This window comes from Gorilla gorilla, chromosome 7 (genome assembly GCF_029281585.2).
Source record: "Gorilla gorilla gorilla isolate KB3781 chromosome 7, NHGRI_mGorGor1-v2.1_pri, whole genome shotgun sequence".
NCBI classification, from domain to species: domain Eukaryota; kingdom Metazoa; phylum Chordata; class Mammalia; order Primates; family Hominidae; genus Gorilla; species Gorilla gorilla.
In genome coordinates, this window is record NC_073231.2 from 7,498,837 (window position 1) to 7,511,603 (window position 12,767).

The 12,767-nt window shown below is 42.6% G+C and overlaps 1 protein-coding gene across 2 annotated transcripts in view; it reads right to left on the reverse strand.

Annotated features, from left to right (window-relative positions):
* CSMD1 (CUB and Sushi multiple domains 1) overlaps window positions 1-12,767 on the reverse strand; it is a 2,071,408-nt gene that overhangs the window by 200,258 nt on the left and 1,858,383 nt on the right. For both annotated transcript variants that reach the window (XM_055349528.2, XM_055349527.2), the window contains exon 41: window positions 8,447-8,656. In XM_055349528.2, the coding sequence (XP_055205503.2) occupies window positions 8,447-8,656 (210 nt within the window). The remainder of the gene's footprint in view (window positions 1-8,446; window positions 8,657-12,767) is intronic.

Genomic DNA, 12,767 nt, shown 5'->3' on the forward strand with positions numbered 1-12,767 from the left:
GACCACTGCTCATGATACTCACTGCCAGGCTGTGCTGCAGCTGCCTCACAAGTCAAACTGAGAAAGGGTGGCATGGCCTTAAAGGCTGGTCGAATTCTTGCAAAGTCCTAGAAAGAGCTCTGTCAGGCCGGGCGCAGTGGCTCACGCCTGTAATCTCAGCACTTTGGGAGGCCGAGGCAGGCAGATCACGAGGTCAGGAGATCAAGACCAGCCTAGCCAACGTGGTGAAACCCTGTCTCCACTAAAACTACAAAAATTAGCCAAGCCTGGTAGCAGGCACCTGTAGTCCCAGCTACTCAGGAGGCAGGAGAATCACTTGAACCAGGGAGTTAGAGGTTGCTGTGAGCCGAGAGCGTATCACTGCACTCCAGCCTCTCGACAGAGTGAGACTCCATCTCAAAAAAAACAAGAAAAAAAAAGAGAAAAAGAAAAACAAAAGAAAGAAAGAAAGAGCTCTGTCAGTGTTTGCTGCACAAACCAAGGGCAAGTGTTCTGATGTCCAGAGGCCGTGACGTTAGGCAGTTCCTGAACGATGACCCTGGATCTGCAAGAGGCAATGCAGCCACAGTGGACATCTGGATTCCACAGTCACAGGCAGCACCTGCATCCAACCACGAAGGCATGCGCTGCAAGTCCTTGTGGAGAACGTTTGACTCTCAGGGTTTTGGCGAGGCTATTTTCACAGCCGTAAAACTTGAGAGGAGCAGGCAGATCTGTCAGGTGTCAGGTCCAAAACGAAAAACTGTGATCGGAGTTTTCCCACAGTGGCCGTTCTGCAGCTTAGGGATGGTCGAGTGGTTTTGCAACTCGTGGGAGAAAATTGTTCTTTTTAAACTGACTTCATTAGGTTTAAACATTCTTTCCCCTGTTAGTGCACTGACTAAATCACTGGATTTAGAATCCAAAGACTTCATTTCCCTTCCTTCTTCTGAAATACAATAGCTTGGCTGACACGACTACTTTGGTGTCTAGCAGACTTGATTCCAAAACATACTTCCACAGGCAGCTGTGCACATTTTCACAATTTGCCAACCTCTCTGAGCCTCATTTTTCTTATCTGTGAAATGTGCATAACCCTTGGAATTTATGTGGAAATCAGGAAGCATAGAGTGTGGTGCAGAGTGACCACACCATACATAACAGTTATTATTGTCATTATTATTACTGAGACAGGGTCTCACTTTGATGCCCAGGCTGGAGTGCAGTGATGTGATGGCAGCTTATCGCAGCCTTGAACTCCCAAGCTCAGGCAGTCCTCCCACCTCAGCCTCCCAAGTAGCCGGGACCACGGGTGTCCAACACCACGCCCAGCTAATTTTTTGTAGAGACAGGGTCTCACCATGTTGCCCAGGCTGGTCTTGAATTCCTGGCCTTGAGCAATCTTCCTGCCTTGGCTTCCCAAAGTGCTGCAATTTATTTTTAATATAGTAAAACAGGGGGAATTAGCTCTTCCAAACCAACCAATAATACTTCTGCAGGAGCACATGAGGACATAAGAAAACACTAATAAAAATCTCTGGCATACAAATACTTCATTTACATAGAGTTTTAATCCAGTTATATCACTGTTCCATGGCATATGTATTATGTTGTTTGTCCAGGTACCTTCTTAAAGGAACCGGCTTCTTCCCCTTTAAAACATGCTCTTGAGTGAAGTCTGCTGATCACATTTCTGACTCTGTGACCCAAGTTGACCTAACACATAGTCTCCGTCCACCTGGCCTCAGTGGCTGGACTTAGACACAAGCTGCCCCACCAAGAAAGTGTTCCCAAAATGCTTAGCAATTGCAGTAGGAGAAGCAAGGTCCTGTCCTTGCTGAGCAGGGTATGGTTAGACTGGGGACATATCATCCATGTGTATTAGGGCAGAAAAAGCTATGAAAATCAGAACAGGGGCAAACAGAATTCAGGTGTCACTGAGGCCCAGGCTCCAGACATGCCCCAGCCCACACAGCTGTCACCTTGCACTTCTTACCTAAACTAGTTTCACTCAGATTTCTATCATTTACAATAAAAAAGGGCAGACTCTTGGGGAACATCCTGGATCTTTGTCCCCCGCTCAAGGATTACATCTAGCCACTAATTCATGGCTCATCTATGGAGTCCGGGTTAGTCCTAGAATATGATCAAGACTCTATTTTCACAATTATATGTAACAGTGATACACGTGTCTATGTGTTGCAGAGGGGACAACCAAGTCTTTTTTTTTTTTTTTTTTTTTTTTGCCCCCCGAGACAGAGTCTCGCTCTGTCACCCAGACTGGAGTGCAATGGCATGATCTCGGCTCACTACAAACCCCGGTCTCTGGTCTCCCAGGTTCAAGCCATTCTCCTGCCTCAGCCTCCTGAGAAGTTGAGATCACAGGTGCTCCCCACTATGCCCAGCTAGTATTTGTATTTTTAGTAGAAACGGGGTTTCACCATGTTGGCCAGGCTGATCTCCAACTCCTGACTTCAGGTGATCTACCCACCTCGGCCTCCCAAAGTGCTGGGATTACAGACATGAGCCACCGTGACCAGCTGACAACCAAATAATTCTCATCCCTTTCGGATTTCTGGTAGCGATGGAAGAGATGGAGTGAAAAGAAGAGAAGAACACCACTGCCATTGATAATATTTTTATATCAGTGGCTATACCCAGGGTACACTCAGAGCTGTTTCCACACATGGGTAGGACCACCAGTGCCTGAGGTAATCCTTGGGGTCATGTTTCCTGAAAGTAACTGTGAATCCCACCATCCCTGGGTAACTGATACTTCTCTGGCTGAAAGCACAATCCCTTAAAGAAGCCTTCTACAAAATCCAACATTACCAAGACTGGACACATGGTATTTGTGCCAGTATCTGCAGTGACATTAATTGGCTAAATTTTTTAAAAAAATTTTTTCTATGTAATACTGTTTTGAATTTAAAAACATATATTTTTTTAAATTTTATTATTTTAATTGAGTGATGATAATTGCACATATTCATGGGGTACATAGTGATGTTTCAATACATATAATCTAAGTGATCAGATCTGGGTAACTACTACATCTGTATGTTCATCATCTCCAGCATTTATCATGTCTTTGTGGGGGGGAATGTTCAATATCCTCCTGGCTCTGTGAAATTATGGGACATATTATTGTTGACTACAGTCACCCTAAAGGGCTAGAGAAGACTAGACCTTATTCCTCCTATCTAGCTACAATTTTTTATCCTTTAAAAGAGTTTTGCTAGCAATATCTGCAATGCATAGGGACTAAAAATTGATTTAATTTAATGAGGAAGCCGGAGCACGGACGTCAAACAAATAAAGGCAAGCCCTGAACAGGTGCTTCCGAAAATGTATATGCAGCATGTCAGAAAGTCCCTTAGCATCGGGGGGAAAAACACCTCAAGTATGGAGCTCACAGGTGTGCACTGGGGATCAATTACAGGTAAGGCATTGCGCTTCCTGCTGAGTGCCGAGCGAGGTAAAACAGAAATGACCGTCACCTTCATGCAGTGTATTGTTTTCAGTAAGGCATCCTTTAAACATAGAAATACAGTTGTCCCTTGGCTTTTGCAGGGGGGTGGGTTACAGGATGAATATAAAATAATGGAGCATTTTCATATAAGCTAAGCACACTCTCTTGTATACTTTAAGCCATCTCTAAATTTCTTATAATACTGAACACAAAGCAAATGCCATGTAAATAGTTGTTATTCTGTATCGCTCAGGGAATAACGATAAGAAAAAGAGTCTGTGCATGTTCAGTGGAAACACAACCATGTGTTGTGTATTTCAGAATATTCTGATCTCTAGTGCTTGAATCCACACATGCAGAACTCATGGATGCAGAGGGCTGACTGTATACAATAAATTCCTGATTTTAAAAAGTCCCAGGGTATGACTGTCAGTCTAGGTTCATTTATATGGCATTAACAACAATATCCCGGCTGGGCGCAGTGGCTCACGCCTGTAATCCCAGCACTTTGGGAGGCTGAGGAGGGCAAATCACCTGAGGTCAGAAGTTCGAGACCAACCTGGCCAACATGGGTGAAACCCTGTCTCTACTAAAAATAAAAAAATTAGCCAGGCATGGTGGCCAGTGCCTGTAATCCCAGCTACTTGGGAGGCTGAGGTAGGAGAATTGCTTGAACCTGGGAGGCAGAGGGTGCAGTGAGCTGAGATTGTGCCACTGCACTCCAGCCTGGACAACAGAGTGGGATTCCCTCTCGAAAACAAAAAACAAAATCCCATATCTCAGTGACTTAAAATAAGACAGCTTCCTTCTGGTTCCAGGTTGGGATGGCAGGGAACTCTACTCCTGTAGATACTCAGGGATCCAGATGACTGACTGGCCATGAGAGCAAACTAAATTTGGGCTCTTCAGGGTTCCATCCCAAGCGACATTCACTCCAATTTCATCACTCAAAGCAAGTCACACCACCACACTTCATTTTGAAGGCACCTCTATCCTGAGTCCAGAAGTAGAGAGAATGGGAGAGATTTGGTAGGAATGCTCGTGACCAGCACACAAGAAGAAGCACATCAGAATTCAAGCTTCTGAATGAGGAGACCTCCCCTGGTCGGAGTACTCAGACATTGCCTCCTGCAGGGTATTACACAGAAACAGTTCTGAATGGCTAACCAAAGACTGGGAGTGGAGATGGAGAGCGTTGCAGGCTGAGATTGCTACACGTGCAAGAGCTCTGAGGTAGAAAGGACTGTGGCTGCTGGAGATATTTCAGAGGGGCAAGTGAGAATCGACACAGAGAAAGAACCACAGCCTGGGAGACAGAAATAAGAGCTAAGCCAGAGAGACAGCAGATCCTTATAGATGTTGAATGATTTCCTAAAAATCTAAGAAAGCATGGTAAACGCTTTCATCACAAAAGGAATAAGTCCGGTCTGCCTTTTAGAAAGAAGAGAGAAGTTGGAAGAGTAAATCTGGAAAGACATTTAGGAGTTTGGCCATTTTCTAGGAGAAAGGTCTGAGAGCAGTTAGCGCTACTGGTGGTGACACAGGGAGGCAGCCGCAGATTCCAGGAACACTGCACCTCACACTTAGTGAGATGGGGGCACTGGAGGACAAGCTGGGAAGCAAAACTGGGAGCTCAGCTTTGGGCACATGTTTCAGTACCTGCGCCATTCCCAGTGGAGGTGGAAAACAGACATCGCGTGCTGGCGCTTGCAGAAGACTTGAGCTGGAGGCACAGGCACAAGAGTTATCAGCTGTGAATGGCCATCATGGGCTTTGAATCCAGGAGTTTGAATCATGGAAAGCATAGGATGGAAATATAGGAGGATTCCAACCTCCTATGTAGCTAAAGTCAGTTAGAAGTGGTCAAGGAAGCAAAGAAAATAACAACTTAGCCAGAGAGATAGCAGAATAACCCAGAGATTTTCTGGCCCCTGAAGCCAAGGGAAAAGGTTGTCAAGAGAAATGGTAGCCATGCTGGATGTCACCAGGAGACATGAGAAAGGAAGTGTGCCTCTAGGGCTGGTGACATTAACATCTCCTGCAATAGAAGATCTTGTCGATAGAAGACCCTGTCATGTTAGACACCAGGTAAATAGATACGAGAAGTGAAAAACAGGTGTAGAAATTGAGAATGTTTACATAAGTTTTCTGGAATTTTGTTTTAGAAATTAGAAGCTGGAGGAAGACAAGAGGTCAAAGGTACATTAAAATTATAAATAGATGTGTACGTGTGTATGTGTGTGTGTCGATGTGTGAGAGACAGATCTGAGTTATATTCGAGATGCTATTGGGGAAAATTTCATGGAGAGATAGTAGCTGAAAATGCAGAAATAGAAAATATTCTCTACATAATGTCTCTGAAATAGTAGGAAGAGAGGTACCTAGAGCATAGGATCGATTACCGTTTTTTTTTCTTTCTTTTTTTTTTTTTTTGGATGGAGTCTCCCTCTGTCACCCAGACTGGGGTGCAATGGTGCGATCTTGGCTCACTGCAACCTCCGCCTCCCGAGTTCAAGTGATTCTCCTGTCTCAGCCTCCTGAGTAGCTGGGATTACAGGCGCCTGCCATCATGTGCCAGCTAATTTTTGTATTTTAGGTAGAGATGTGGTTTCACCATATCGGCCAGGTTGGTCTCAAACTCCTGACCTCAGGTGATCAGCCTGCCTCTGCCTCCCAAACTGCTGGGATTACAGGCGTGAGGCCACCACACCCAGCCCCGATTACCCTTAAGTAGGAGGTACATTCTCTTCCATTGAAAAAGAGAGAGAGCAGAAAATAGATGCACAGGCAAGCAGATCTGTATCCATTTTGTTGTGGGAAGTTGCTTCCTCTCTGATGTTCTCTCTCTCTCTCTCTCTCTCTCTCTCTCTCTCTCTTTCTCTCTCTGTCTCTCTCTGTGTGTTTTTCTCTCTCGTGCTTCAAGTAGGGAATGATTAGTGAGTGATACTGTTTGCTAAGTAGTAAGAAAATAAAGAAGGGGAACACAGAAAGTGTTTCATAGAAAAATGCTGGCAATGTCTAGAGGCATACTGCTCACTGGTTTAGTCTCCAGTTTTCTCTCTTTTTTGCTCCTACCTAGATTTCCAGTTTAACAGATCTCAATCCTGGAAGTCTGTGTCTATATTTTATATTTTAGGTGAGACTACACATAATAATGCCAAAGAGTTCAACATAAAATACTAGCCTCTTTCAGTAATAAATATCAAAGCCCTGTGACTAAGCATTCTGTGGAATTAGGGAAACAAGTGATTTAACTATAGTAAAAAAAAAAAAACTTAGGCTCTAGATTTAACATTTTCAACCTCATTTGATCTAGCAATATTCAAGGAAAGGCCATACAAATTATTTTGCATGAAATTAAATGTTGAACTTTTTCACATGTCAAAAATGCTTTGATGATGCAAACTTTTCTTAGAGATTGCATATTTGAAGGAATAAAAAAGGATAAAGTTCAATCACTGATTTTTTTTCTCTTTTTGTGGTGAAACTTGAACATGAACAATGCAGGCACCCATTATCTGTGCTAAGGCAAGGCGTACATACCTGAGAGACCTACAGACTTACTGCCATATGGATCAACTCCCTGCACGATGGGACTCTCTGTGTCCTGAAGGGAAGAGAGCTCAGAGGGACATAGTGACAAACGGGAAAGCTACGTGATGATGAGACTCCCCGGATGAGCACACAGATGACTATGGCCATGGGAGAGAGTGTGTGCAGGTAGAATGGGAGTGCAGGTGAAGCTTAGGTAACACCCGTACCTGATCATCCCCTGTGCGTCTGAGAAACCGCCTTTACAAAATTATTCCTGAGGAAATTATGACAGTGAAAGAAACCAGACCTAACCAACTCCATCTTGCTTCTAACCTTTAAGCTGTCCTTGTTCATTCCTGGACATAGATTGAATTAATTTGGGGAGGAATTCAATTCTTGGTTTGACTCTGAAACAAAATTGATCACGGCCCTTTCCCGAAAAGACCCCCTTCTTGCCTGGGGACCAGTCTGTCTTTGCAGGACTAACAAATTAGCTGTAAGATTAGAAATTATGGTTTAGGGGTCATGCAGCCTCTGGTTCCAAGCCTGAACCTCCCCAGATTGCTCCTGGGATCATATCACTATTGTAAAACCTAACATCAGTGCTTGAGATATGTTGCAGACCCTGCACCTGGTGGATCAGCTGACACCACCTAGACCGGTAATCTGGCCCAACCAGTTCTGCCATCGCACCCAGGAACAGGAGACAGCAAGAAAAACTCACTTCCGCCCCCTGTGATTCCATCTCCAACCTGACCAATGAGCACTACCGGCTTCCCAAGCCCCTGCCCGCCAAATTATCTTTTTTTTTTTTTTTGAGATGGAGTCTCGCTCTGTCGCCCAGGCTGGAGTGCAGTGGCGCGATCTCGGCTCACTACAAGCTCCGCCTCCCGGGTTCACGCCGTTCTCCTGCCTCAGCCTCCCGAGGAGCTGGGACTACAGGCCCGCCACCACACCTGGCTAATTTTTTGTATTTTTAGTAGATACGGGGTTTCAACGTGTTAGCCAGGACTGTCCCGATCTCCTGACCTCTTGATCTGCCCGCCTTGGCCTCTCAAAATGCTGGGATTACAGGCGTGAGCCACCGCGCCCGGCCGCCAAATTATCTTTAAAAATTTGAATCCCTGAATGCTGGGGAGACTGAATTGAGTAATAATAAAACTCCGGTCTCCCACACATCTGGCTCTGCGTGAATTACTCTTTCTCCACTGCAATTCCCGTCTTGATAAATCGGCTCTGTCTGTGCCCCAGAAAAGGCGAACCCACTGGTGGTTACGTCTGTGTCCTTACCTCTGTTTTCAAAAACAAGTGTTCCACTACTAACCAGAAACCAACATTCCACCAAAAAATTATTCCAGTTGTACAAGCTTGGAACCATTTAGGGAGATTTATACTTAAATACAATTTACATGTAAGAAGTGTATTTAGATTTGGGTTTCGGTTCTCGTTGTTGTTCCATACCTTGGTAAGCAAGTTTAAATCCTTGCCGGTTTTGCGAATGGTCACTATAAAAGTGGATGAAGGTTTCATGCGTTGTGCTCAGCAGGGCCGCGGGGAGATCCGTGCCGCTAAATTGTCCAATCATGGGGCTGGTGTGGTAAGGTCCATTTTGAATTTCAAGGAAGTCATGATTAGCTTCGGTAGAAAAATTCAGAAACTGAATATGTGCACCTATGGAAAAACATGCAAACTTAATGAAAGTTCATATCGAAATGTATAAAATCAATGCTCATAAAAAGGGACTGTAGTGTTAGCAGTCTCCCCAGACAATCCCTCTCTGCGAGACAGAACTATGCCGTGGAGGACGGCATTCACTGTGGATGACAGCAAACCCTGGCTCCATCTTACCTCTGCCACTTTTTGCCGCATGGTCTTTTTCCATGACACTCACGTCCAGAAGTCAATTTGTTTGTGAAATATGAATATTACCAGCACTGTACCACAGAGCTACACAGGCAGAATCCTTAGGTAACAACTAGCACACACGCGCACGGGGATGATTTTGTCCAGTGACTTTTACAATTACGACAATCTTAAATATGAAGTTGTGATCATCTGTTACATCACCCAAAAGCTAACTGATAGCTTTATCAAGGAAAAACAACAACAACAACAATTTTGGTTTTAAAACATGCCACAGAGTTTTTTTTGTTTTTATTATGTGTTTGTCTGTTCATTTTGTCTGTTTTCCTTGTCCCACAGTTCTATGCAAGCAACTTTAAAGGTGGCTTTTACTAACTGGATGGTCATACCATAGCACAAGTTTATTAGTTTAGCAAGCGGTCATTTTCTATTGTGTTACGTGTGCAAAACAAATTATTGATGTTTGTGAGAAACCTGATCTAATAAACCCCACCATAACTCTCACAATTAAATCTAACAGCCTGGCACAGTTGAGCACACCAAAAGACTGTTCAAATGACCAGTATGTCTGATATCATACTGATCTGTGAATTAAATAAACTATGCCTGATAATTTAAAAGGAAACAATAAAAATAGTTTATTTGCATTGCGGCATTTTTTTTGAAAACTTATTTGACTACTATGTCTTAGATATTCCAACTCATTTAAGCAATTTATATAGAACTCCAAAGACATTAGTCTTTGCATAAGTCCATGCAGTTAAGCTGGGCCGTAAAACCTAAACTGAGCCAACTAACAGTGGTTGTAGAGTGTTATTCCAGTATAAAAGAAAGCTTTACTCTGCATGGTTCTTCTGTTTTTGATAGATGAGAACTTTAAAAAATTTTTTGCATCTAATATATTTTCTAGATGGGGAAAATTAAAGATAACACCTACTTGGGTTTTCCTACTTCATTGGAAGTGCATAAAAATATTCACACAAACACATCCACTCAGGTATCAAAGGAAAACACAGTTGTCAGAGGGCAGTACTTCGTAAAAAGGAAGAAAAAAGTGCAAGTAAAAAATTGTAGGGAGGAAACACCTAAAATCTCTCAACAAAATTTAAAGTCATACAAGAAAAACAATTTCATTAATTATGGAGAAACTTGGCAGGGAGAAGCAAAAGGGTAAATAGTGCCCTGCTTGGTGGGCATCATGAAAGGCCAACAGTATGCCTGGGGTCCGATTAGCCTACCAAGTTTGTTCCCAGCACAGTAATCATCACTATGCTCATAATTTACAGGTGAGCAAACTAAGGCTCAGAAATGTTAGATGTTCTGTCTCATGTCACACGGGAAATGGCAGAGTGAAGTTTAACCCCGCACTAACTGACAAAGGCCTCACTTTTTCTGGTTTGGTATGCCAATAGGCTAGACAAGAGCTGACAGTCTCATGATGGTAAAATTATTCCACTCTTCTTGGAGAAAATCAGTTTGTATTATGTTTAACCTAGACTGAAAGAGGATGAATTAAAAAAAAATAGAACATGAAAAACTGCAGGACGTGGCTGAGGAGACAAAATACAGAAGAAAAAGAAAGATCTTTAATAATTTAAGCAAAATTTAGAATTCTTTTTAGAGTGAGTAACTAGATTCATATCACATTGTCCAAGTCTATAGACCGGTACTACATCACCAGTCAAGAAAGGACCTGTGATGGTCTTGGCCATTCTAACATCGTCTGCTGTATATAATCAAGGTGGAGCAACTCTTTAAATTTACAACATTTCTGCAAATATTCAAAAATGTCAAATACTGCTGTTTGTTGAACAGCCACCAGTGAGCTATTAATTTGTTTCTAAATTCCAGAAAATATTTTTGTTTAAAAGAAATTCAGAAGTGAGAAAAAAAGAAAGAAAAAAAGGGAGAGAAAGAGGCACCAAGGGGTGGAGGGGAGGAGGGAGGGAGGGGAAAGGGGTAAGGGAGGGAGGGCGTCCAGGGGCTCCTGTGTCCCTTGGTTTGGAGCTGTCTCCTCTGCCTGCTGTGACAGCTGAGCTCCTGGACTGCTCAGCCAGTGGCACATCCAGATCTGCTTGTCCACTTCCCACTAGTGAGCTAAAAACACAGTTTGGTGGTATGGCCCACAAATCTAATAAGAATGAATCTTGTTACTAATAAGTAAACTATAGTAAAGAGTTGTGTGTGTGTGTGTGTGTGTGCGTGTGTGGTGTGTGCATGCATGCATGCATTTGTGTGTCTGTGTGCACATGTGTGTTTGTGTGACTGCCTTATGAACAATGAATCCATGTGCTCCACAGAGTGTTATAGACACTCCTCACATTAATCACAATCAGGCGGAATCAAGAAGCTGACCCGAGAGCAACAAAAAACAACCTGCTGAATTGCTGGCACTTCTACGTATGTCCAGACTACTAGACAGAAAGGAAAACCGGGGCCACATTGGAACACTTAATATTTTATGGTAGGCAAATGGCTGAGAATGTGCTCACTTCAGATGCGCATATGCAGACTTCAGATATATTTATCCAGAAACACATTTTGAAATTCATGAACCGGCACAGTCACGAAAGATAACAACTTGCAAGGGGATCAGGGTGCAAAGAAATGGAGGACACCCAACGTCTCAAAAGTACAGGATCTAGTGAAAGTGGTTTGTGACTGATTTGGAATTCAGCTTGAAAAGGAAATGGAATTATGACAATTATAATATTGTGAGCAAAATTACCATTTTAAGCAGGATAAATTATACAGCCACATATCAAACTACCTAATACATATCAGAAAATAGAACAGAGCCCAGCTCTAATCTGGCTTAAAATAGAATTATTTAGCGATCTAATTTTCAGCAAATTGCATCCAGTTTGACATTGTAAAGCCCAAATAAAAGGATTAAAATAAGCATAACCTGGTTATCCTTCTATTGTCTCAGAGAGTACTAAAGCATATATATTATTTCAATAACAATAAAAAATCTGAATACTTACCTTCTGTGGAACTTACCCAGCACTGTCTTATCTGACTGTGATTACATATTGAAAATTAAGTGCCAGTGACAAGTCACCTGCACAGAGAATTTTTGCCTTTGGCATTGACAAAACTTTGAATAGTAATGTGACCATGATCTCAGAGTTAAACCCTAGTTTTTAGTTGATAGAACCTGTGAATATTACTTCCTCTGTTTTGCACCTTGTGTGTGTAATAAAATATAGCAAAAGCGTTAATACCTATGGAATTTATTGAACATTCTAAAGAACCTTTTATATTGTCCCTATGTTTCTAGAAGGTCTGATGGCATGGTAATTGTGGAGAGCATTGTGTGCACTATTAGTGCAGTAGATTTTAAGTATAAAAGGTAATGGCGTAAGGCAGATAGAAAGCTTCATTGCATTTCTGCTAACTGTGCCCTTAGACACTCTCAAGAAAACGGAGACCGAAATCCTGAGTTGGTTGAGCTCTGCCAGAGCATCACAAAACAACAAGCCAAGTCTGTGAAAAGGAAAGAAAATGGCACACAACTATCAGGTTTAGCAACTAGATAAGTAAACTAGAATCTGGTTTAACTATTAAAAACAGCACTTAAATAATACCCTATTTCGTGCATTTACAATACTTCAAAATAGCCCTATGGGACTGATATTATATTATATTCCCTTTAAAAATAAGGAAACAAGTTTCAAAAACATTTGAGTATCTTGTGCAATCATTGGTAGGACTAAGATTTCTACTCAGCTAAACTCAGAGCCTAAAATTGTGAGCAACCACAGCTCATGCTGCCAACTGCCTCAGTCCTTTTGGCTAGAGTTCCCTTGGTCATTTTGAGGGACAGGCTGCGTGGGTCACTGTCCCGCAGTGGGTCACTGTCGGTTACTGAGGCAGGGTATAGAAAACAGCTGTTTCTGGAATGAGTAATTAGGAA